This window comes from Filicampus tigris, chromosome 6, assembly GCF_054856515.1.
Source record: "Filicampus tigris isolate MCC_2025a chromosome 6, RoL_Ftig_1.0, whole genome shotgun sequence".
Lineage (NCBI taxonomy): Eukaryota > Metazoa > Chordata > Actinopteri > Syngnathiformes > Syngnathidae > Filicampus > Filicampus tigris.
In genome coordinates this window covers 16983703-17010908 of record NC_141222.1, presented here as the reverse complement: position 1 = coordinate 17010908, position 27206 = coordinate 16983703, and the positions used below count along the sequence as shown (strand labels likewise).

At 39.3% G+C, this 27206-nt stretch overlaps 1 protein-coding gene across 2 annotated transcripts; it reads left to right on the top strand.

The window, feature by feature from the left end:
* The first annotated feature begins 4113 nt into the window (after window positions 1-4113).
* ednraa (endothelin receptor type Aa) lies at window positions 4114-25989 on the top strand. Of its 2 annotated transcripts, none has more exons than XM_086033900.1 (8): window positions 4114-4142; window positions 10086-10563; window positions 15761-15888; window positions 19387-19585; window positions 21100-21252; window positions 22799-22932; window positions 23067-23175; window positions 23939-25989. In XM_086033900.1, the coding sequence occupies exons 2-8, from the start codon at window positions 10129-10131 to the stop codon at window positions 24074-24076; spliced, it is 1296 nt and encodes a 431-aa protein (XP_085890026.1). In that variant the 5' UTR covers window positions 4114-4142; window positions 10086-10128; the 3' UTR covers window positions 24077-25989. The 2 variants fall into 2 exon arrangements, with proteins under 2 accessions (XP_085890026.1, XP_085890025.1); XM_086033899.1 differs by lacking the exon at window positions 4114-4142 and adding an exon at window positions 7665-7899.
* The last annotated feature ends 1217 nt before the right edge of the window (window positions 25990-27206 follow it).

The window sequence follows — 27206 nt, the reverse complement described above, 5'->3', positions numbered from 1 at the left end:
CTTTGACTATGACAGATTTCTTTTAAGTACTTCTAGACTCTAGTTGAATTGATAATGTTTCATTTGTTTAATCACAGAAAGTCACCCAGAGCATAATTTCTCAACACAGATTAAAATTGTTACAGTATTATCCCTGAATACACATGGAAGACATGTCACGTTTGATAAATTAGCTCTTTATCAGAGACTTAACCACCGCCACATGCTTTCCAGTCTCCCCTAACCTTTGACATCTCCTGCTTACTTACGAAAGGTCCACGGCTCCTTCTTTGTGGTGCGAATGGATCTCTAAGGGAGCCTTTACAATCCAAGAGAACCAGATGAGTCCTTGCGTTTAATCGCAAATGGAATACAAATACGACAAAACCCAGCACGAAGGCCTGACGAGACCACGCGAGGGTGTTTGACGGGACGTCATAAACATTTGGAGAACTTTCCCAACTATGCTTTTAATCAACGCGTCTTTGGACCAAACAAAAAAATGATCCGTGCAAAATTACAGCAAGCTGCGACTAATAGAGTCAAGATATCGGCGGCTAACCACACGATGAAACAATCAAGTAACATCTACACACAACAGGAAAATCTCAGCTTTTCCCTTTGCAATGAATATCAGAAACCCTTCGGCGATTCTATGGCGACCAATCAACAGGCCGACATGCATCTAGGGTCACCACATTTAAGAACCGCCCTAATGCAATTGGGTGATATAAGATAGATATTTTGCATGTTTTCACACGAAGACCACCTAATGTGTAGGTAATCAATGCATTTTCCTTCATCCCTAATTTTTACGACAAAACCAAACCGAACCAAATTGCCACGTACAATGTTAATTATTAGGGATGTTCGATCCCACATTTTTGCAGACTCACTCTGAGTACTCACAATACCGCATATCGATACGTCTTGTACTTTTCAGTAATATGAATACAGTTAATATATAATTTAACACAATGACAAAACATTGTGAAGGAAACATTTCTTTCTGACACAGATGATGATTCGTCTGTGTATGAAACCCTAACTACTATGTGGACTGCGACAAAAATGAGTTTGCCACCTCTGCCTTACATCTTTGACCAAACGCCAGCATCACATAAACCACTAAAAGGTTGCAAAAAAAAGGAGGACAGAAGAGACGGGAGAAGATGAAAAATGCTTGCAGAATCAGATTTGTAACTAAAATTATCCTGGCTTCTTGGCCAAAGTGACAGAAAAAAAATGAATACTTTGCAGCGCTTCGAAATGCTGTGGATGACATGAATGAGTCTGCCTTTAACGTGACGCTAAATGGAGAGCAGCTGAAAAACAACACCAGCGGCAAGCGAGAGGAATAAGTGGAGGGATTAAATGATCTATGGGGAGGCAGGTGGCAGGGGACCAGTCAGGAGTGTTGCACTAATTAAAATATAAACTGCGTTTGATGGAAATTTGGGAACAGGTTGCAGGAAATGACGCGAGATCGTCAACCGAGTTTACAGCCAAAGCGCATGCAAGAATAATCAGAAATCCGCAAGCAACCTATAGCTAAAAACTGCGAGATTTTTTTATATCCTTCAATTCCTACACTTACAAAACGCCGCTTTGCCAGATGGCAGTCAGTCATTCTTGACTGGAGACTGTTATTGTCAGTTTTAGGCCAGTCAGTTCTCGCAGCTGTGTTTACAAAAACACTGCATTCAAATTGTCTGCAGATGGGTTTTTTTGTTGTTTTTTTTCTCCAAAAGCTGACACGACCAACATAAGGCCCTTGACCTCAACGTCGGCGCTTGTTTTTATGTTGACAATCACAAATATGGTAGAAAAAAAAAAGATACTCTTAATTCTGAGTATTCCTTGAAATTAGATTCAAATTATGTCTCGGATTGCTAAAATATGTATTCACAGGCTTTCTGACAAAGGGGGGCAGGGAAGCAAAGTGAGTTGGATTTATCAGCGCTTTTAAAGGGTCTGCCCAACAAGAGCCAGATTATAAACAGGAATGTGTCCAGGCTGTAAGAGTCATGTTAAAGACTCACTATCAGTATGCCTGTGTTTAGCCTGTGGACACGTCAATGACATGCGACTGAAGATATAATGACAATTAAAATGTATGCGTGAGGGAGGACGCAACAATGGAAAGCTTTGGTTAGGCTCCGGTTACAGGGATTATTTGGTCGTTGCAGTTGCTCTTTCGTTTTTAATTCCAAAGTACTTAGCAAAAGAGAATGTTTTTTCCATTACATAGTGACATACTGGCTAGGGAAAATGCATAATACAGCATTTCAAAACATTTTGTAAATCCATGGAAGAAATCGGGCTGGTATTTTGACAACATCGTCACCTTTACCCAAAAGTTTTCATAAATTACATGGGCGAAGTGCTGCGATTTTACTACACAAATGTGGTGTAAAGGTAGCCTAAACTACATCAAATTTCATGGAACAACCGGCCTTGATTAAAACACAACTAGATAAACATTACAGTGTAGCTGCTTCAGAGTTAGGCTACATATAGCCGAAAATTTGCAATGTATTTTGTCCTCCATATAAAGGAATTACATGATTATATGATTACAAAGCAGTATGTCATACATTAGTGACGTATGGTTGGATTTACAGGTGAATTCTAATATGTTTGCTGCCAAGTGGCACAACTCCGATGCGTCATGTTCCGGTAAAGACTCCGACACCTTGGAATCTGGCCTCTTCCAAATGTGAATACAATCAAAATTGGACATGGAGAAAGCTTCCAACATGTTTGCACCGTAACCAGACAGACCATCTATAATACAACCCTAACATCTAACTTAAATTAAAATATTTATTTTGGATGACAGGTGTTTCAAATAAGGTAGCAGAGAACATGGTTTACTAAACCTTTGGAGCTGAAGACAGGACATTGGAAATTTGGTTGCTGCTTATGATCCAAATGTACTAAAACACATTAATTTTCAAAAGCATTTTTTTAAGGTTTGAACAGCACAAAAGTAAAAAATAAAAAAGTGTATATAAATATATACATTATATATTTACTTAAATTTAAACATATATAAGAATTTTGTAACAAATGCATTGCTCAATATTCCATGATTATTCACGATTAATCAAATGTTTCCACCTCAACATTTTGAACAAAGCTTGTAACATTTACTTGAGTAAATTCTTCAAATCAACAAACTCACTAAGATTGTTCTAATAGCATTTCTTGATCATGGAATACAGTTTTTCTTCTGTAAAACACAACTGTTGAACAAAACAATGAAAACTGACTTGGCTTTACAGGCATAATTCTTAGTTATGGCTATTTTTGACCATTTATATGATCAAAAACAAACTATAGATGAAAGACAACAAAAAAGTGTATATATCATTTTGTGCAAAGAATTCCACAAGGTATTCCTGGTAGTATGTCATGTCCTCATAACAGTTACATTTTAAAGTCAAACAGCTACTGTATTTGAAAGTTTGAAAAAAAGACTTTTCCGCTGAGAGGAAAAAGTTTCCCACAATTTTGCAAAAAAAAAAAAAAAAAAACACTGCCAATTCTCCGCTAGCTGTTTTTCACCCAATATCGTCATTATTGCTAGCACTCCTCTTCCCAGCCTCCTAATTAAAAACAGCTTGTTAATATATTGATATTTTTCCGAAAGTCTCACACTGAAACGATGGCGCGACGACACAGAACCCAACACTCTTAAACTGTGTGCTTAAACTTTTGTTTGTGCCACTCTTATGCCCCAAATTAATGACGCCTGGCAATATATTGAAATGTCTTCCTTCTGTCACAGCCTGTCACAGTAGAATTGGCCTCAAACCTCCTTCCCTTCTGTCTTTCTCTTGCTGTGCTGTACCACTCTCTGTTCTGTTTTTTTTTTTTTTTTTTTTTCTTCCCCCCTTCTTGCAAGTGTCCCAGTTAAGAAATTGCTTACATCCTCTACAGTCTGGGGCTGGCTTGAAATTTCCCATCGGGCATGTACCGATATGCAGAGAAAGAGAAGGGAGCACACTTCGACAGATGCCATCAGAGAACAAGCGTGTGAATTACCAGGCAGCCTGCCATCTTGGAGTTCACACGGAATGGCATTAATACGCGATTAGCATCCAAACAACAACAACAACATGAAAGCTGCTGTGGCGGCAGCGTCGACTGGGGAGCAGGTAAAGGTTTCATCATTTATATATTAATGGCTTTACTAACAAAGACTCTGCCGCAAAAAGTTGAAATGTCACAGCAATCGAGGGACTTTGGTGGATTTTTTTTTTTTTTTTTTTTCAAGGGGGGTTGGTTTGGAGGGAGGGCGAGATGCCTTCAGCAAATCACGTCCCGATGAATTAAACATTCACCACTGTTGACCATGACTTATTAAGCAGGCATGGCGTATTCATGAGTACAATTAAAGACGACACGATCCTGTTAATTTTGAATGGCGGTAAATATTGGCATTACCCAATTAAGTCACATCGGACGACGGCAGAAGCGCCTGCAAGTGAACTGTGAAAGCTAGGAGGAAAGAGAAAAGTTACAACTGAAGTTAAAATAATGCAAAAAAAACAAAAAACAAAAAAAACAACGGTGTTGCAATGCTCTCACATTCCAGGACAAAAATTCAAACACGCAAATACGAAATGAGAAGAGTCGCAAGGAGCTGCTATAAGCCACGACTCACGTCCAAACGCTCACACGCAGACAAACCGACCAACCCGACTCATGCGCCTAAAGTCACTCACAAGGCCACACCTCTATAGAGGCATATATCAATACAAAACTACGACAGCACCTGCAGTAATTACACTTGATGATATCTGTTTATCTTTACAATCTATTTTATTAGGTTTTATTATGTTTGCACAACAGTGCTATTTATTTTATTATTAAAAACACAACATTTCCATTTTTTTTTAGCAGCATTTCAATTCATGGGGAAAATTGATATGATACAAAGTGGACCCCCATTGTTTGTAGGTTTGTGGGAGTGTTTAGGGAGTCAATGGAAAGAGGGAAGAAGCTTTTGGAATGTCTGCTGGTTTTTGTGTGCATATTTGGATAGCGCCGCCCTGAGGGATGGAGCTGGAAGAGGTGGTAGCCAGGATGTGGAAGGTCAGAGAATTTTACCTCCCTTGGTCGTGGTTCTTGAGTTGGTAGGAGGGTACCGATGATTTTTTTTTTTTTTTTTCAGCATATCCCAAAAACAGCATTTGTACAGGGGTCCGTAGACTTATATACATATACTCATATACCCACTGTGTATATTTATTCTGCATTATTTTCTGGGATTATGAAGGCACCATATGCAGTTTTATGTGAATGTTTCATCTATTCCACTGGTTTAAGTGTTCTTAAAAAGTGGATTTTTCCGATGGCCCTCTTCCTGCTCTCAGCGCACGTGACGCTAAACGGTCCATTTCCAAATCCATAATGGAACTAGAAGCACTTTTCTCCCCCCGCGCTACCTTACATTAAACTGTCTTTGCTCATCACTCGGGCAGCCTATCATGGGTGAGGGTATAATATGTCTTGATTGTGGTTATCACTTATTTCATTTGGATTTTTGATTTTATTTTACCGACAACGGTTGCTAGTTTTACCCTCAGTTTATTTTGTTTTTTAACTTCACATTCAAGAAGCAGATTTCGTTGTATTTTTTTAATACCCTGGGCATACAGCATATGCTGTCATGTCTCTAAATCTACTGTAGATGGATTTAAGTGTCTTAGTTTAATAGGAGCTGGATCATGATAACCAAGAAACCATACTATTTTGAAGCGAAATTGTCTTATTTGGCTGCAGTAACGGACTTTCATTTTTTTCTTTGTTTGTTTGTTCCTGAACAACAATGCAGTCGTTGGTAGCTAGAACAATCACATTACGTAAAAGCAGCATGGGTGTTATTGTTTGTTTTATACAAAAGTTATGTTTTAAATTATGGCCAATAAAATTGCCGACCCCTGCTATAGGAAAAAATTTCCAAACAGTCAAATATTCCACCTGTACTTCATATCTTAATTGTTGTACAGTAAGTGTTGAATGACCCCAAAAACGTTCTTTGATCTATTATATATTTTTAAAATTAATCGACCGATTAATCAGTTTTCAGAATGTTATCCTGACAAACATCTGAACCCGCATCAGCCACAAAAAAAAATCCATATCGGTCAGGCCCTATCAAAATATATATACTTTATTGCTTGAAAACATAATTCTAAATATGCGTTTTTCCAATTATTTCTGAAATGTCTGGTGTTGTATCAATATGTTGTTTTCCCTTTGTGTCTACTGTCCAAACCGTGATTCACATGGACCACCCACTCAGAGCTCAGCGTGGTCATCAGTGTGACAGCAGGTTACTGGTTCTGAGCTATCGCTTCCTGTCTGTGTTTTTGTCTTCTTTCTAGATGGACTTCGAAGCTTGCATGGTTGGGACCTTTTGGCTGGTCGGCACAAGAACAATAATATGCTGATCTTATTTGGCCCTTTCAGGCTATGTGTGTGTATTTCTGTCTTCTTATCTTTTTGTGGCGCAACCCTTGACATCCCACCTATCTATGAAGACAAGTTTTTTCATGTGGAAATGCACCAAAAAAAAAAAAAGCCTTACAGGGTTGACGGAAGTTAATCCTTTCATCTTCCTTGTGCGGACCAGTCAAATTGTTCCCCGGAAAGAATAAAGTCCACATGATTAGAAAGGATGTCACCTTTTGTCACTTACCGACATTGCTTACTGTCATAGAAGTTGTAAGTGGACTAGAATGAGCTCCATTTAACCATATCAGACTCTTGTCATTCTACCTCTGTGTGGCCCGATCCTATAATTCACCTTTGTCAAGAGGACGAGATGCACAAAAAAAGACATGAGTGAAGAGGCTTATTAGGGCAATAATTTCGTATACAGTGCAAATCCTGCACTGTGTGCCGTTTAACTCTCCTTGGAGGTGGGTTAGACCTGATGTTGGTACTTTTGCAGATGAGCGCAGGCAATTTCACCAAAATCGCGTTAGACAAGTGGCGGTTCTTTTTGTCATTTTAATAAGCACTAGAGGTGTAAAAATCAATCGGTTAATCGACAACTGATCGATTATCAAATTAATTGACAAGTATTTCAATAATCGAGTAATCATTTAAAGCCATTGTTTAACTTCAACTTGTCCAAATGTTGTGGTTTCAGTCTCTCAACACTAATTCTTCTCCGATTTCTGTAGTCCTTCATGAAAGCAGACTGATTATCTTTTATGTTTAACTTTCTGCCACCAAATTGTCACTCCACCACCTTAATCTCCAACAACAATCCCTCTGTTGCGGCGGCATGTACAGCTTGGCGGAGACCGGTCTGCCAAATTGGCAAACGTGCGCAATATCTGAAAACAGACGGTGTGTTCTCGTGCGAGAGTGTGAGTGAGTGTAAGTGTGTTTTGAAATAGTTTTTCTCTTTGTGTGGCACAAGCCTGGATGTCACCTTTGCCAAAAGGGCAAGAACCATGAAAAACCTGACGATGATTGTAGATATGTGTTTTCGTGTGAGTGTGCGTGCCTCGAGATGGGTGTCGGCAGGCGGTGCCTCAGAGAGGAGCGACGTGGGGAGGGTGGGGGGTTATTTCCAAAGGGGGGCCCGGTCTGTTACCAAAGGGAGGTGGAGATTTACTATCCCACCCAGTCAAAGTGTCTCGCTGGTGCTCTGAAACACACACGCGCACATAGACACACAAGAGAACACACACTCCACAGGAAACAGTGAGCCATAATGCGACGGCACCTCGGAGCAGACGGACGCCTTTGCTCAAATCAAGAGGGGATCCGGCTGCGGCTTTGATAGCGCGTTAATTACTCATGTGATGTGATACAGATGTCTGGGGGCTTCAGCTGAAAGTTTGCCTGACGCTTTCCGAGGGGGCCGGGCGGCAGACAATTTTATAAGAAGCGGTAGGTGGAAAAAAAAAAAAAAAAAAAAAAGAAGCAAAAAATGTATTTATTATTGATGCACAGATGAGTTTGCGTGCTGTCACGGGTCCCGGCGGGCACGGCGCTGATGCTAAACTGTGATGCTACTTGAAGGGCTGGCTGCTAAATAGTTCTTTGTGTACTTGGTGACAGGCGGGACTTTGAATCAGGAACGACTCGGGGGCGAAGGAGACGTGACATGATGCAAAGGGCTTTAACCGTCAAGCTGACAGCTTTTTAAAACTTTACCTACTCTTTTCACGTGACAAATGGTAGAGTCTGTCGCCCCCCCCCCCCCACCCCCCACCCTCCATGGACATGTTACATTGTTTTTAAACTGAAATAGAATCATCATGAAAATGCCTTATAAGCCTCAGTGTTTGTTATGTATTGTTGATAGGATATCAACCCAACAGTTGGGTATAAACTAAACACTACCCCCCATTTTTTTTTTCCTTCATTTTGTTTATATACATATGTTTTATGTGTTATGGGTGTAACCGATTAGAAAACCGATCAGTTTTGACTTAATAGACGTGAGTGCACTGGTACACAAACTAATTAATCTGTCTAAACATAATTTGAACCGGTCAAGAAAGTCATAAATCAGCCTACATTGTTTTTATGTTCATGATGATTTCTTCTTTCCTTGAATTGGATTAACTTGAATAGTTTGGACTTTGGAGAGCTATTCATGTTGGTGCCTGTTAATTAACATGACAAAAGTTCCTAAAGTAAAATGAACTTTACTTTCAACAACCCATTGCACCAAACCCTCTCGAACTGAGCTGTCCCTTATCGAACCAAATCGAATTGTGAATCGTAACGCCCTTGAATTGTATTGAATCCATGTATCGAGATACATGTCAAATTGTCTTGAATTGAAGAGATGGATACCCCTCATACTACATCCAGTACCCTCCATAATTATCAGCACCCCTGGTTAAGATGTAGCCTTAAAATAATTCCAATTTTTAGAACAAAAGCATACTCTCATGCTGAAAATTATAGAAATGGTTCAGCAGACAAAGAATCAAGCTCCTCCCATGGCCATCTCTGTCCCCTGACCTCAACCCCATTGAAAGCCTGTCGAGTGAGCTAAAAGGAGAGCACAGAGGAGAGGACTCAGTTCACTGGATGATTCAGAGTGATTGTGCAAAGGGGAATGGTCAGTGATAACTCTTTCTGTATTCTCCCATCTTGTGAAACATTATAGGAAAAGACCAAGTCCTGTTTTGTTTGCAAAAGGGGCTTGTACAATGTATTAGCGTCAAGGTTGCTCATAATTGTGGCACATATTGGATGTAGAATTATTTCTTAAGTGGGATTTTCCCCCCCACTGAATACAGTACATGCACTTGAATTAAAGGTTGGATTTTCCTTTTTTTTGTCCCATATTATTGAAAAATATGAAAAATTATTCAATTTATTACAAACTAAAGCACACATAACTGAGGATGCCTAAAATTATGGAGGGCAGAATAAATATTGTTTGTGTTGAATCAAAATACAACAATTGCTTGTACTTTGAATAGTAATAATCAACATTTTTTGCCTATTTTCTGGCATTACAGACCAAATCAATAAGTGAATCATAATTTAGGTTTATGCAATTTCTACACTGTCAATTTGAAATCATTTTGAATAAAGAGATGGAGGATTTTTTTTTTAATTCGATTCATTCATTAACTCATTCACTACCAGACATCTTCAGACCCTCTTTTACCCTAATGTTTGAAAAAATAGAAAAAATATAAATACATTCCTGGGATTGAATGGCTGGACTGTGAAAAGACAAGTAAATTTGTCAATGGTAGTGAATGAGTTAATGAACAAAATAATAAACACAATCAATTATTAAAACAATCGTTAGTTGCAGCCCCAATATATATATACATATATGAAGAGGTGCAACCATTAATTGACAAGTAATTTAGGAGCAATTTATCGACGATTACTTTTGATAATCGCTGAATCTTATGTTTGAAATTGTGCAACTGCTAGGAATTTGAGCTTTTCAACAGTAAATTATCTGATTCATCACAATGCAAACAATCACAAAGGGTAAATATCAAACTGCCCTGCTATACAAAAAATAGTACTTAAAAGCATGCAGATTATGCAGGTTATTATTTTCAAAATCTTTTCTCTTCCTTGTGTTGCTTTAGTGATAACTGGGGAGTGGAATCAAAGCGCAGACAGTGTTCCATAATGGGCGACACGGCCTTGCGTATGCTGCTGCTAATGGCCTGTATGGCGGCCAGAGGAATGTGCCAGATAAACAGCGCCGGAGCCGAGGAGGAGCACTTCGAGCCGGGATATCTCCAGCACTCCTCCACCCTACGGCCCAGCCCGGGGCCCGCGGCCCACCCGGAGGCCGTGGTGTTGGCCAACGCCACGGTGGTGAGGAGGCCTGTACCGCCGCCCATGTGCTTGGTGACGACCTCCATCAACGGCTACTTCAAGTACATCAACACGCTGATCTCTGTGCTGGTGTTTGTGGTGGGCCTGGTGGGCAACGCCACTCTGCTGAGGATCATCTACCAGCACAAGTGTATGAGGAACGGGCCCAACGCCCTCATCGCCAGCCTGGCCCTGGGGGACCTCATCTACATCGTCATTGACATTCCCATCAACGTATACAAGGTAGAGTCGGTTTGTTGCGGTTGCCAGCAGCGGGGCGGTTATAACGGTGAAACACCCAAAATTGATAGCGTGAAATTTGGTAAAAAAAAATAAATAAAAATAAATAAATAAATAAATTGCCTATCCTCTGATATTCCTGAAAAATCTATCCGCTGTTTTGGAGCTCAAGCCAGAGTAACAAAAATATTGCTTATCTGCCATCTTGTGGCATTTTGGGGGAAATTAACTTTGGTGAACTGAGTTGAGGAGCTTCATCTAGACCAGTGATTCTCAACCAGTGTGCCGTAGCACATTAGTGTTCCGCGAGAGTTGCGGGAAATTATCCAATGTCAATTGTTTTGACAAAAAAAAAAAAGATTTTGTAATAAAAAAAAGCTGTTTTGTTAGTTTATTTATGTCAACTACTTATCGTAGCAGGCAAAACAATAAAATGGTCTTCCACAAGGTACATAATGACCCTGTATAGCCACTTTTTGCGAAGCGTTTTGGTGAGTAGTGTGCCGTGAGATTTTTTCCGCTGTGAAATTTATGAATTGCCTGAATAAAGTTTGAGAAACATTGATCGAGACCATCAGTGAGCAAACTACGGTCCCATATACTAAAAATTAAATCTGACATAGCCTAAGGCAAGTAAAAAAAAGGGTGAAGGTGGGCAGAGTGAGAAGGGGGGGGTGGTTAATTAGTTTATATACTATAGAGCTTTTCAAGATATGCAAAGATACAAATTATTTGTACAATTATTTACGATGACAATAATAACACAATTTCTCTTCAAAACACTGTGATGAATAAAGATCATTCAACTTTAGAAGCAAAAGGTTTCTTCTTTTTTATGCTTTGTGACAAGGTCCAATTTATGAATATATCACATTATTGATGCTCAAGTAACTGTTTCAAAAATGGTCAGCTTACTTGTTTGCTCTTGTTTTGGTTCTGAATGTGGAGATGGGATTCGTCTGATGTTCGGTGCAGGGGCGGATCTAGTCTAGTGGGATACAGTGCCCTTGGCCACCCCAAAATCTTTAAAAAATCCTCAACTATTTGCCTCATAACTTTGAAGAAAGTTGTTATGCAGCAGTTTATCAAAGTAATTTGAATATAAACAATATATAATTGCTTGATTTATTGATTTTTATAATGTTTAATAAACTAAAGCTGAATAATTTTAAAGTAGCCCTTCCATTTTTCTGTTTGTGGCCCTTAAACGAAAAAGTTTGGACACACCTGATCTAGACAAATCAGCAATTGTAAACTTTTTTTCAGGAACGCATCAATTACTCAACTTAACTTGATTTGATTTTTAGAGCACCTAAAAAAACAGCAACAATCGTAACTACAACAAAATGCTGTACATGAAAAACATATGAACAAGTGAGTAAAATTAAAAACAATCAAAATAAAAGCTAAAAACACATACTAATTCATGGGTAGAGTCTCAGGATGGGGTTCACAGTAACTGTAATCACTAGTGTCTGTCCGACATTAACGGCGGCCCGCTGGCCCGGGGCCACCACGTGACTGACCCGAAGTTCACTGCCACCAGCGCATATGTCATAATTCAATAAGATGAAATCAACACTATCTTTCTTTTTCACATATCTAGTATTCAATATTTTGAGTTTTGTCCACCAAAACTGCTCACTCATCTGTGCTCTTTTTTTACCCCAGTTGTGCACATCCGATCACCGGATTAACTGACAAATTGTGTGTTACATACTTGTGTGCGTTGGCCACCGAGTCGTCACTATTTCATCATTAAGTATGGTTTTAAATCTCAAAATCTACATACTGGGGAGTGGCGAGTGTGGACATTTTTTTAAAGCGGCTACCTTGATTGTCCACTGAGGCTACATACTTTTCCACTATGGCTACATGCTTTTCTATGTCATTCACTGGTAAGCCGACAAACAGTATATTATCATGAATTTGGTTAAGTATTATTTTAAATCACATTATCTAATGTATATACCGGCGAGTGGAGAGTGTATGGCACTGATGCCAGCACCCAGCTAATTATCTTAATACAGGAAGCTGCAACGGCTGTGTGAACAAACTTCGAATGGCTTTTATACAAAAAGTCAAGTCTCCGCCTACCCATGAAGAGCAAAATTACACAATCAAGTAAATCCTGTGAGTTGCTTTAAACAGTACAGACGGGAAAGGCCCAGGGTAGGACGCATATAGACGGGAAAGGGCAATCAGCCGGGCCGCCGTTATCTTCTCCCCGCCCCCCTCGTGTGGCCACATGGGTGATGAGAGGTGCTGGGATACGTTCGGCTAAAATAAACACTTTGGCCGCACATGCGTGTCGCCTTAAGTTGACCTGGGACATTAGTCACTATCCTTATCTGGAGGCCTTATGAAAATAGCAGCTCCAGGAAGATAAATCACTTTTCTTTTTTTTCTTTTTTTTTAAAGAAAAAAAAGAAATGGTTTGTTGATCTCTCGGGCCTTGTTTGATTTTACTACCCGTTCAGCTTGTTAGCAACCCTTGGTCTGTATTCTTTTTATATTTATTCATGTTTGTTTGATTTTTTTTTGCTACTTGTAGTGCAGTGTTAAGCTAATGTAACCATGTTAACAAGAGCAATCAGTTCTAGTCTAAGTTGGAAAACGACCACAAAAATGGCATTCAAAATTACCTTGACATTGATGCTAGTTTTGTTAGCTGATCTATGGTGTTTTGTATTATGTGTTAGCATTAAGCTAGCTAGGTTTTGTAGAAAATTACTCAATAACATTGGCAGAAATCCTGCTTTTTACGGCAAAACAAAGCATCGGCTATAGTGTAATTTTATATTGTACATATCGTCAGCCTCTTACAATAATGGCCTACGCCATATTTTGACAAAATAATTGTGCTTGCCTTAAACATCTCCTCAGGATGCTGGCCACCTCTGGTAAAATCGGCTGCATCCTTAGTTGAAAAGATCATTCAATTTTACGCCTGAAATAAAATTATTAATACATATAAGATCATCAGAATGTGGTTCAGTTTTAAGTGTTTTCTGAAGAAAGTGAAAACATTACTTTTCGATTATTTTTTAGAGGGTGACGATATTTGGTGTAGATTATTGATGTACAAAATGTTTGGGTTATCCATTACTCTTTCTCTCTAAATATATTATACACATATAAATGTTTTATATTATTTTAAAAGGGTGTTTAAAGTCAAAGAAATTATGTGCCGTAAATGGTGTAAAACATGCCTAGAGTATCTGTATGGCTGATAAATTTAAAGAGCTGTCGATGGAAATAAAAATCGGACAAAAATCAACTCCCGGTAAAAAGTTTAAAAAAAGGAACAAAAATGGCCAGCAAAGAGCTCAAAGGGTTAACAACTTCAGGATGATAAACGAAGTGCCTTAAGAGCGGGGCGGGAGAGTGGGGGTAAGCGGACAATGCATAAACAATGACGCCGGGACCACTTTAAAGCCTCTTCTATGTCCTCTTCCTCGGAGCTGTAATGACGAAGCTCAAAATAATCAAGATGCCCACAAAGTAAAAACAGTGACCCAAGTGCCTTTCTTCTCGCCTGTGGGAAAACTTAAACAGCTGGCGTAAACAATAGGAGGATCCAGGAAGCTACAACGCGGGGTTCCTCCCTTATCTTAAGCCTAATGCGTCTCGTATCCCCTTGAAGGAAACGTGCCAAGACGACATACAGTACGCATCTCCACCGCGCTGGGCTGTAAGAGCTCCATGTGATTTCTGAACAATAAAAGCAGGATGTGTCGGCTATCAAATGAGACATTAAAAGTCAGCTCGGTAATGGGCGAAGGCAGTGGGAAGCCATTATGCTAACAGGAAGGGCGAAAGAGAGGTAAATGGGTCATTGGTTGCAGGGTTATAGTAGTTTGGGATTTTTCATCATAGGTAGTTTTTAATTCCTTTCGACTTCTGTTTTTTTAAGTTCAGTTTCAGTTACAGTACAGAAGAGGGAAGAGCAAGTTTGTTCGTATTTATTCTTTCAAAAATGGTTCATTTTAGTTGAGTTTTTATTAGGTTCAGGATTAATTTGAGGTTTTATTTAATATATGGAGTGTTGTGTGTCAGAAAAAAAATAACGGTTCACTAAGTATTGCGCAAGTAAAGTAAAATAAACTAAAAATCTCAAACGACTGTTTGACCTTCCTTCTTCTGTAAAGACGTACAGCAATACTGAAAAAAATGCATTAGAAATTCACTCCAAAGTTCATATGATATTAATTGAAAAAGACGAACACTAGGTATATTTTCGGCTAAAATTATAGTTAGTTTCAGTTAGTTTTATAAATGTAAGATGTCGGGTTTTTTTTTTCAATTTTGGTTTTAACCATTTCGTTAGTTTTCGTTAACTAATAACAACCATGGTTGTCGATTAGCTTACACTCGCTTAAGCCCCTATCCCACTGAATGTCACGTTGGATGGAGTAACGAATATTGCGTACTTGTCAGGGTTCGTTCAAGGTCACAAAAGTTCACCTGTACCTTTCTTGTTGCAAGTGAATTTTGAACATGTTCAAAATTTCCTTACGAGAAAAGAAAAAAAAAACACTAAAACTATTGGCAAAGGTTATGCGAATAGTTGTGACATTGAACAAACCCTGACGAATCATGATATGAACACACATTTTGCTCTTCGCCAGAAGTCGCAAATAAAAATAAAAAAATGGTCAATGTTACACCCTAAATGGACACTGATTGGATGTCATTGTGTTTGGCATAACCTGATAGGCGCCTATTGTAGGTGGTAGGGCAAGTTCAGGCGCAGAGAGAAGATGTGAAAATGGGGGAGCATGTGAGAGTTGTTGATCCGATGAATGGTAAATTTTAAAAAACGCCCTGACGGCACTATTGAAAAAGGTCGATCGATAAGCCTTTTTTGTAAGAAGGACTTTTCTTACCAAAGAAGCAATTCAAGCTTATCACATGAATGCAAAGTAACCATTGGCTGATCAACATGTCAGTCTGGCAATCATTCAATCATTACACACATCCAAAACATAAAAGGGCTTCCCAAAGCGCAAAACAATTGTCCCTAATGTCTTGCTAAGATGAACATGAATTAAGATTCAAGTATCCAATCCAACTACTGATCAGTTATTTTTATTGGTTAGAAGGTTTGTCCCATGCAGAGTTGTTGGGTTTAAGTGAAGGTCACAAAGCCCTCGTCACTTATGTCATTGTGATTTGTTGTTTTTTTTTTCCCCTCCAGCTACTGGCATCACGGTGGCCATTTCACGAGAGCACCTTCGGCCTGTTCCTCTGCAAGCTGGTTCCCTTCCTGCAGAAAGCCTCAGTGGGCATCACCGTCCTGAACCTGTGCGCCCTCAGCGTTGACAGGTCAGTGCTTACACAGTCTGAGTTTAACTCACGTGTGCATGTTTGTATGAAAATGGGCTCGTAAAAATTGGATTTTTTTGTATTTAGACAACAGTGTTATATCGCTGCTTACAGGGAGCTGAAGAAATGACTGAAGGCACTGTAATATGCATGCCAGACATGTACCACGCCAAGTCCTACAAACTCCATGTTGAAAGGTCCAAAAGGGAATTTTCAGCTTTTTACGACACATCATCAACCATTTCCGCAGAAGAAGAAATGTTGTGATTGTTTTTCTTTCCAAATGAGCGATGAACAGCCAAAACAACTGACAAAAAATAAAAATACTGAAGCAGAACAGTGAAAACATAATTTAATAAAAGAAAAGAACAGTCAGTCTTTTTTTTGTAATATTGTCTTTGATTTTGTTCTTTTAAAACTCAAACAGGTCAATTTGACCTGCAATAAGTCACATGAGGATTAAAAAGGGAGCAATTCTGTTATTTTATGATTTTTTTTTTTTAGGTCATCACTTGTTAGGAACCTTGAACTAATTACACATTATCATGTGGGGGATGATGTATGATTGTTTTGTTTTTGTTGGAAACTTCCATTACGGATGAATGGGTCGCTATTTTTGCAACAATACGTCGATGAATTATGCATCGCGGATGTAACGTATAGCGTCGAAAGCAGTCTTAAGAGCGAATGCTGTGAGGTCAAGTTCCACTCTGCCCGTGGTCGTTAATAGAAATCCCCCCCCATGATGGAAAAAATAATGACGGGCGAATGCAGCAGACACAACCGGCGAGATAAGAGGCTCTCTGAGGCTCTCGTTTAACGACCTTCTATTATGGGAAACAGAGATGATGCGTTTGAGAGCTTGTTTTTGCAAAAGTTAGTTCGATAAAAAAGATGAAGGGAGGGTTAGTTTAAGGTCAGGGTTATTGTAAGTCCCCAGGAAATGAAAGATGGAGACTCTGTAATGTAATGTGACCACACACACACACACACACTGTACTTGAGTAGATTTTTCAGATATCTGTACTTGAGTATTTATTTTTTCGAATAACGTTTCACTGTTACTCTCTATATGTGAGAGCTGATATCTGTATTTTCTATTTATTTTGTCAGAATAGGTTTGTTACTTTTTTCAACCTTTGTGGGTGACCCCGATTTTAAAAAAGATACGTTGTAAGTAGAGAGATGACATCAAACACAGCTGATATTTTGTTTGATTAAGATCTTTGGGATATTAACAAAGGCACAACAGATTCTGAGAAACATCCATCCATCCATCCATTATCTATACCGCTTATCCTCACAAGGGTCGCGGGGCGTGCTGGAGCCTATCCCAGCTGTCTTTGGGCAGTAGGCGGGGGACACCCTGAATTGTTTGCCAGCCAATCGCAGGGCACACAAAGACAAACATCTGCACTCACAATCACACCTAGGGACAATTTAGAGAGTCCAATCAACTTACCATGCATGTTTTTGGAATGTGGGAGGAAACCGGAGTACCCGGAGAAAACCCACGCAGGCACGGGGAGAACATGCAAACTCCACACAGGGAGGCCAGGGCCGGGATGGAACCCACGACCTCTGAACTGTGAGGCGGACGTGCTAACAAGTCGTCCACCGTGCCGCCCTTTCTGAGAAACAAAAGATTCCTATCCCGCATTTTGGGGGGAATTGTTCAGTGTTGCTGGCTACAAGAATGATTTATGGTGAATATGTAGTGTACAAACTTCTGCTTCTGATCCATATTTTTTTTTTACACTGGGCATTTTTTTTTTTTACACAAATATCTGTACTTGCATGTTTCAATATTAGAGGATGATGCAAAAAAGGGACAGATTCGTTTAGAGCTTCGTAAAATATAGATGCCACCATGTTGTCGAACAGAGAAATTCAAATGCGCCATGAAAAATATATTGTTTTGTCCATGAAATCTTGATGCGTGATTTTACTAAAACATTTTCGACAAGCACTTTTCTATTAATGAAACAAACAAGCAAACAAGCCGACGGGCGGACCCCCCCTTCTCCATCAAACACAGAGGCCAGGGTCTGTTCGGCGACGTCACGTAAATAAATATTAGATATTTTAAATAAACAATTGATCATCTCTCCACATGGATTCTTGAAAGTTTGATGGGGCTGTGCTGACTCAACAGTTTATGCTGCTGCTTGGTGTGCTGCCGTTTATAAAAAGAGAGCGAGAGAAAATCTGTTAGCTATACCAAGACTAAGAGACAATGAATCACTATTTTGGGATAATGGATGGTTACCTAAATCAAAAGATAGATTGGTATGCATTGATGAATAGCAATGAAGCATAGATAGTACACAGATATGGTTATGGATATAGATGTGGATAGATATGGGTATAGCTATAGCTATGGAGATTGATATGATTTATGATACGACTATCCTGTAGATATACGGCTAGATAAACATTAAAATGATACGGATGGGGACAGAGAGAAAGGGACACACAGCACTCCAGTTAGCAAAATAGTACAAGCGGTTGCTTTTTCAATAGCTAGCTTGTGTTAGCGCAACAGTTATCTACTGTCATGAGAGATAACTAGCTTGCAAGATCGCTAAATTCAATGACAGCAAGCACACTAGTATTAAGCATGATAGATAGCACAGTCAACAGCTCTATAGCAAGCAGAGACAGAGATATATTTATTGAATTCGTTGAACCTGTTTTAGATAAGTTTTAAATGATACTAAACTGTTTTGGGATCATAGTTTCTTGCATATTTACTTGGGGTGTGCTTCTCTCCACATAAGACGATTCAATATGTTTTTCGATATGGTAGGTACGAAACGATTCAAGGACGATTCGATTTCAAAGTGGAATAATTAAGTTTGGTTTCTACTCAGTGAGGTTACAATTTGATTCGATATACTATGGCTCAGTTCAATAGCGTATGATGTAATTTTTTGTTGTTATTTTACACACATTTGAATGAATTTGTCAATACTGTAAATGTGCCAATTCCTTCTAAGATATATCTCTCCAATAAGATGATTCCCTAAGTATCTCAATACATTTCAATGTGTAACGATTTGATTTGGTTCGATTCGATGCACTGGCATCTTTTAAATAAAAAAACGGCTTTCGAGTTCAAACCGGGTTTCGTCACACCCCGATTTACAATTTAAACTATTAATATAGGCAATTATATACTGCTGGCTGGCGACCAGTTCAGGGTGTAGTCAGCCTTTCGCCCGAAGTCTGTTGGCATAGGCTCCAGAACCTCCCCACGACCCTGTACAGGATAAGTGGTGTTGAAGATGACGATTATATACTGTACATTTTCAGTGTAGTCTTTCATTAAAAGTGGTTTCTTGCAATTAGTGGCAGGGCCCAGTAGTGGGTGGTTATAACTACACATAAAAGCTACATCCGATTTCCACTAAAACACGCCGACCAGCTTCGGTACATTTTTGGACCAAAGTATGGATGGAGAATTAAACCAAATCTCCGTTTCTTTCCGTGTGGCAGGTACAGGGCAGTCGCATCTTGGAGTCGAGTGCAGGGTGTTGGGATCCCACTCTTCACAGTAATGGAAATCCTCTCCATTTGGGTCTTGTCAATGGTGCTAGCCATCCCTGAAGCCGTGGGCTTCGACATGGTCAGCTTCACCTACCGGAACGAAACCCTCCGCACTTGCATGCTACATCCCAAGTCTGACTTCATGGTGGTAGGTCGTCATCTTACTTTCACCATTTTGGCTGTTTGACTTTGACTCGAAGCCAAGATGTGATTGGTCTTTACGAAAGTATCAAAAGTCTTTCTCTTTTGTTTTGATGAGACATCCCAAGTCTGACTTCATGGTGGTAGGTCGTCATCTTACTTTCACCATTTTGACTGTTTGACTTTGACTCGAAGCCAAGATGTGCTTGGTCTTTACGAAAGTATCAAAATTCTTTCTCTTTTGTTTTGATGAGACAAAGCATTTTGAAAGAAGATAAGAGGGGCACCTGCTTGCATGTATTGACTGTTTGGATTAGAGGAAAAAGAAATCCACAGACTCCACTTTGCTTAGTTTTTGAGTTGATTGTGGGTTGTTGTTTTTTCTTCCCAAGGACATAATTGATTACAGGCTGAGTTCAATAAACAAGACCTGAAATCTGAAGCCACAAAAACCTGAGGCCACATACAGATTTAATCCATATGCAGCCTAATGGAGTAATCACTCTCAGACAGTAGAAACAACATCCCGACGTCTTAGTAAAATAATAATAATAATAATAATAATAATGATAATAAAAAAATGCTTTACAGCAGATTATGAGGCTGTAGACTACTACAGCATGCAATGGTGGGATTTAGGCCAAATAATTCATTACTGCACGTAGAGTTCTCAGGTGTATCTGTCCTTTACGCTTTCATTTGTCTGATGACCTACATTTAAAAACAGTTCTGTACGTTATATTCCTTAAAGTGGAAATCAACCCAAACATATTTTTTTTCAAGAATATGTTCCCAGCAGTCCCACTAGTTTAAACACGTCATTCTGTTTAATATTGTGTTTGTGGAATATGAGTTAAGCAGTAAAATCCACCCATTTTTAGCCATCTCAGGGGGCGGACATTTTGTCATTTCTGTCGACTTGAAATGACATCACAACTACCCAGGGATCAGGTAACGACCAATCACAGCTCACCTGTTTTCTAAAGCTGAGCCGTGATTGGCCGTTACCTGAGCCCTGGGTAGTTGTGGTGTCATTTTCAGTCAACAGAAGTGACAAAATAGCTGCCCCCTGAGATGGCTAATAACAGGTGGATTAACTCTTATTCCACAATTGCAATATTAATCAGGATGACGTGTTTCAACAAGTGGGCCTGCTGGGAACATATTCGTGAAAAAAATATTTGGATTGACTTCCCTTTATCTGTCGAAATGGGCTCTGCACTTTTTTCAACCTTCAAAGATGACGACATGATGTAAAAAAAAAAAATGCCGTAAATAGAGAGAGGTAAAGTCACCCGTTCGTGAGATATTGATTGATTGACTGAGATCTTAGGGATTCTTGGAAAAACAAGGACAGCAGTGAGAGGGTCACAGTTGAGATTTTAGCCTGTATTTGTTGCCATGCTAATTTGATCTGCCTAAGATCTACCTGCAGAGTATTTTCTGCCTCCTTTGGCAGAAACATATTAATAAATAGCTTCCCAAGTGTAACCCATGGCTAAGATGAATGTTTCTTCCTAGTTCTACAAGGATGCAAAGGACTGGTGGCTGTTTGGTTTCTATTTCTGCGTACCTCTGACCTGCACCGCCGTCTTCTATACCCTGATGACTTGCGAAATGCTCAACAACAGGAATGGCAGCCTGCGGATCGCCCTAAGCGAGCATCTCAAACAGGTTAGACGGACTCATTCCAAGTGTCATTCATTCAGTCGAGTCCTGACCCCTTGCGACTTTTGCGCCCCTCAGACCTCTTGATTGCCTACCTTCTTAAGTTTCCCCTTGATGCCCCACTCATACCACCCCTTAAAAGTATCCTGAGGGTAGAATTCTGTAAAAATCTCTCAGGGTGTCTCGTTAATTTTCGGAGTCTCTTGGTAACCTAGGCCCAATGGTTCAATTTCTTCAAAAATTAAAAAGTCCAAGCAAACGAAAGTGCATCAAGGGAGTGCAAGAATATAACCAGGAAGACGGTGTTGTTGTACAGTGAGTAAGTAGATAGTTAGCTGGATGTATAGCTTGAGAGGTCACTTACGGAGTAGCTAGCTCAATATTTAGCAAGATAGTTAGCACAGTAGATAGCAAGATCGATACCAAGATACATAGCTTGAGAGGTTTCGATAAACCTAGCATGGTAGTTACCACCATCACCTTTAAAGTGCTTGAGAGAATATGAAGAACGTTAGTTAGCATGATGGATAGCAAGACAGCTAACTGAAGAAATTGCTTGCAGAATAGTTACCTACATAGGAAGCATGACATGATGGTTCAATAGCTCAAGACATGCTGACAACAGCATAATAGTTAACACAGTAAATAGATGGCAACATAGATACCATAGATACCTACTGAGCTAGCTAACTTGATAGTTAGCTAGATAGTTATTGGATAGATGTCAATACAGATGAACAGTGAAAGATAAGTTGTGGGATAGCACAATATATTATATATATATATATATATATATATATATATATATATATATATATATATATATATATATATATATATATATATATATATATATATATATATATATCTACTAGCTACAGTACCAAGATAGATCATTTATAAAATAAACACATGTAAATGTTTACCCGAAGGCAAATATATATTATATATTCGAATAGCCAATGAACCCCACAAAAGAAAGAGACCATTTATCAATATGAAGAACACATAGTACGGTCTTGTGAACTTGCCAAGTAGGGTCTTCCTAAAAACATATACAACAACGTTCTTCCAAAGAACCAGAGTCTCTTTGTCAATTGGAAAGGCTGTGTACTTTTTAACTTACCCCCTCGACTTTGATGTATTTCTGTGATAGCAATACGAAATGCATTTGGGATATTTTCCTCGCCAAGCCTTCATGAGTATCCAACCGATGCATCGTTTATTAGCTCGCTGACAACAACATCTGGGTATTCCGGGCGTTCTTGGTTTATTTGTATTTTCAATTGGAACAGTACTTGGGCTGCGACAGATGACGTTCCACGAGATCAAAAGAACTTAAGAACGGACAAAATTGGCAATTAAGAAATTGCTAGAGTTTGGAATAACAGTTTGGACAACATCTTGGCAGAATAAAACCTTGGATTGTCAAAGCTTCGGAGTGTTTCAACACAGAACTCTTAATGGACCGTGCTGATTTGTCTTTAGCGTCCTTGATATTAAGAGACTTTTCTGCTCTAAATGTCATGTTTTTTTCCCCCCCTCGCTGCAGAGAAGGGAAGTGGCCAAGGCGGTCTTCTGCCTGGTCCTGATATTCGCCCTCTGCTGGTTCCCGCTTCATCTCAGCAGAATCCTGAAGAAGATGGTTTACTACCAGGATGACGAGATGCGATGCGAGCTGTTCAAGTGAGTCGAGGAGACCATTATGAACCATGGCCCTGAAGCCATGCAACTTTATTATTTATTTTATTTTATTTACTATTTTACTTGTTGTACTTGCAGATGAATCTTATGTTATGTTTGTTTTATTATATTTCCAGCTTCCTATTGGTTATGGACTACCTCAGCATCAACCTCGCAACAATCAACTCCTGCATAAACCCCATCATCCTCTACTTTGTCAGCAAAAAGTTCAAAAATTGCTTTAAGGTAAAGTAATTCCTCCGACTGATAAGTGACATATACAGTACAGTGGGAACTCAAACCTCTGGGAATGCCATCTAGATTTTATAGAGTGCAGCTACTCTGCCTTGAGGGTAGACTAATAAATTGGGATCGCTGTTTATTATTCTTTTTTGAGGGCTACAAAATGCCCGAAAACTCACCATCTTTTGCCAGCGTGTATATCTTGGTGTATGTATTTTAAGCATCCTGACTCCATCCCCTGTAAAGTTAGAAAAAAAATGGCCCCTCAATATCAGTTTATCTGATTGACATGAAATGTGGTGCACATGGTCTTTTATAGCAAGACTCAACAAAAAAGTCTCAAAGTCCCATGCCCGAGATTTAAGTAGTCCTTTTGGATGAAAGCCACCATTTCAGTCAAATTAAATAAGATTTAGGCCAATCACTTGATGAACTCCTGCTAACAGTTTATAAACAAATGTCCAAAATATCATCACTTTCTTGTCATTTTCTATGGTGTAAACACTCCCCAAGAGGCAAACGTGAAGCACGAAACTCGGGCTAATGAAGTTTGACACAGAGCTAATGACGTGACATATGCAACATGTACAATGATTTATGAATTCACAATGTTTTCAAAGTGCTGAGAACTGTCAAAGAGGGGGGAGATTGGCTGGAGACAAAACATGCCTGGAGGCAAGCCTTGCCCAAGACGCAGAAACACCTCGTTGAAAATACCAGTTTTTGCTAAAACGTTCTCTATCCTCTTTCCACATGTTCCCCGCAGTCGTGTTTGTGTTGCTGGTGCTACTCGGACAGCCAGCTGAGCAGCATCGGAGCAATGAACGGCACCAGTGTCCAGTGCAAAAGCCCTGAGCCCAACAACCTGCTGACCGACCGCAGCTTGCGGAAAGACAGCGACTGAATACTTGCCACTCAGACACTATTATAAACAGTTAGCCTTCCAAAATATATACAGAAATATACTAGGACTACTGATACAGCCTTGCATGAAACTGGCAGAGACACCTAGGAAAAAAGGTTTCACTGGGATGGACAAGTTGCCTGGAGGACTTCAAGTCACGGGATGCATCTGAACTCTGAATTACCGCCACAATTCCAGTAAAAAAAAAAAAAAAAAAAAAAAAAAGGCAGGACGATGTGGCACAATGGAAAAGAAGACAACCGGCTGTCAGAAGAAATGACGGGAGATGAGCACTCGCGTCCATCCCAGGAGTCGGAAAACAGGAGAGCGTGTTAGTGACGATGAATTCTCCATCGAACACGCCCGTTGATGTACTCATTATTCATTTAGCCTAATTATGTCATCAACTTTTGAGCTTAAAGTCGCTCTGCATCAATGAATATTTCACAAACGAATGGTCACAGAGAGTACATAGGAAAGATTTCCTCTCGAAATGATGTGCTTCACAAAACATGTACCTGGATGTCCACTTTTATACAGTGCTTTATTTGGCAGTATTAGGAAATATTAATCAATGACAAAGGCCTAACTAGGAATAACCTAGCCTCACTTAGCTGTTTTTGTGTTCATGTCAAAGCCATGTCTAAGATCAAAAAGTAATTTGGCGCTATATGAGGCATCTACTGTATAGTCAATTACAAAAACCTTTTTGGATAGGTGTCAATCCACTATATGCAGAACGTCATGTGATCAAACTTGGAAAATGTGATCGTTGACTTTCAATAATGAGCAAGACAACCGGTTGATGACGAGATTGTTAAAAGACGAACTTGCTAAATTAAAAATACATTTTTATGGCTGATATCTTTAGATAAATGTGTAGACGCAAACAAAGTATACAAATCAGCTAATGTCAGCTTTGGTAACTGTGTGAAAATACAGACATTGTAAATGTTTAAAGCTCCTGCGGCTGCCATATTTGCCAATCACCTGAGCAAGAAGAAAGTACTTTTGCACATTTTGGTGACTATGGAAGTAAGTTGCGCGTAAAATGGATTACTCGCAGATTTGCGCTAATTGGTTTATGACTGTAATAGTAGTGCAAAGTAGCTTACAACTCATTAGTGCTACATGAGTAATCATTTTCTATCATACTTTTTAAATAATGGCTATTAGCTCTTTGTAAATGAGCACATTATCAATTTTCTTTCTTTCTAGAAGGTTTAACTTATTTGGCGAAATTAAGACAGTAAGCTTCATGCTAACATATCTTAACCTCATTACTGGAAACAGTTAGTCGGGGCTATGTCCAACTTTCCAATCCTTGTCAAAATATAAGAAAAAAAAAATGTAACTGAAAAATAAATATTTGATGGTCTGTGTGTGTTGCCAGGTTGATTGTGCAACGTTAGCACAGCAAACTCCCTCGCTAACTAGCCATTACGCTGCTCAGCTAGTTAGCTGCAACAAACGAAAAGCTAAATCGGTCTATTCCTTGGCATGTACTCCCTCCAGTCTCCAGAGCATCACCATTCACTACCAAAGAGCTATTCTGCCACATACACTATAGTTGAACTTTATTATACTGTAGCTTCTCTAAACATTTTTTGCACCCATCCACCAATTCAATGTTTCAGTACTGTTTGCACTTTTCACTAAGGTCAAATTCAGTTCACCTATAAATATGATATTGTATTTTAGGTTCATCCTGAAAATGCACCCAAACCTAAATACTAATCGTTTTTCTGAGCAGTGTATGCATTTTTTTAAGTGTGTTTTAAGAGTGATGTGTGTATCTTAAGTTGGAGTTTTTTTGCACACTGTACATAAGAACCGTCTAAACATGTACAGATGTTGCGATGGCTATCATTGTTAGCATCACTTCTTATCTAATAAATCCAGGTCCAGCGCAAGTTTATTTCCCCAGTCCGTGCTAATACCGGCTCCTCAGGGGGAGTCAAAAGGAGTGCTCTTGTTTCCCCACCCAGCATCTGTGAGAAAAAGACGTCTGGGAGTGATTGTGAGCACACAGTGACCTGCTATGACCGAGCGAGGCCATAAGGCTTCCTGATCTCCGTTTGCAGAGGATGTGGGAATTTGAGACGTGCAACTCGATTGTCACGTGTTGCCAAAAACAGGATCAATGGGGAGCTTGAGATTTTGTCGTTTCTCAGGTCAACATGGCAGGAATGTGTCTGTTTTATTCGTAAACATTACCTTTATGGTCAGGAAAAAAAAAAAAAAAAAACTTTGAGAAAAGCTCAAGGCAGGATCGAGTTGCAACTAACTCAGAAGACTATTGGACAAAGAAAAGAAAACAAATTATGATAAATTTGTAATATGTTCAGAGCCGGGGGTTGGGGGTGCGGGGTGTGGGGTGGGGGGTTCATTGTTTATAGTTTGTCGAAGTTGAGAGACGGAAACACTAACAGAAGCCCGTTTAAAATGATAGGTGGACCTGCCAATAGGTGATTACTATTTGGTCCAGCCAAACGAAATGGCGGATAGAGGGACGGCAGAAGGGAACCTCGACTGTAGGGGGAGGGTGATAAATGGACTGCAAATTTTTAGTAATATGCCTAGCTCTGGTTATGATGTTGTTACTGCAGAATACTTCAACTTTTTTCTTTTCAATATTCTACTAAGTCTTAAAATAACATTATATGATTCTGCTTATTTTTCCTTAATTTTCAGATTATGAGATTTTTTTGGGGGGGGGTGAAACAATCATAATGCTCATAAACGTTTGTGATTGTAAAATTTAGGGATAGGTGAGTATCGACACCAGGTATCGGTACAGAGATGACGCTGGCCTTATTTTTAGGTACCGGGTAACCCTGGAGGTTGCCGATACCAGCCACCGATACATAAGGAAAAGAAAATTTGACATTGAGTAAGTCCTCCTCGGCAATAGGAGTTTGATACATGGGTGAATCATCACCTGTGTCAGAAAGAATGGTTTTATTCACAATGTTTTGTCATTGTGTCAAATGAAATTTTAGTTATCAAAAGTAGTAAAGGTATCAGTATTCAGTATTAGGGAGTACTCCAAGAGTGAAGAGTACTGGTATCGATCCGAAAAAAAAAGTGGTATCTAAGGCCTTGTCTACACGTAGCCAGGGTTTTTTAA

Coding starts and splice junctions, on each gene's coding strand:
- ednraa (XM_086033900.1), top strand. CDS start 10,129: ATGGGCGACACGGCCTTGCGTATGCTGCTGCTAATGGCCTGTATGGCG. Junction 10,564..15,760: donor TTCCCATCAACGTATACAAG/GTAGAGTCGGTT, acceptor TTTCCCCTCCAG/CTACTGGCATCACGGTGGCC. Junction 22,933..23,066: donor ATGCGATGCGAGCTGTTCAA/GTGAGTCGAGGA, acceptor TTATATTTCCAG/CTTCCTATTGGTTATGGACT.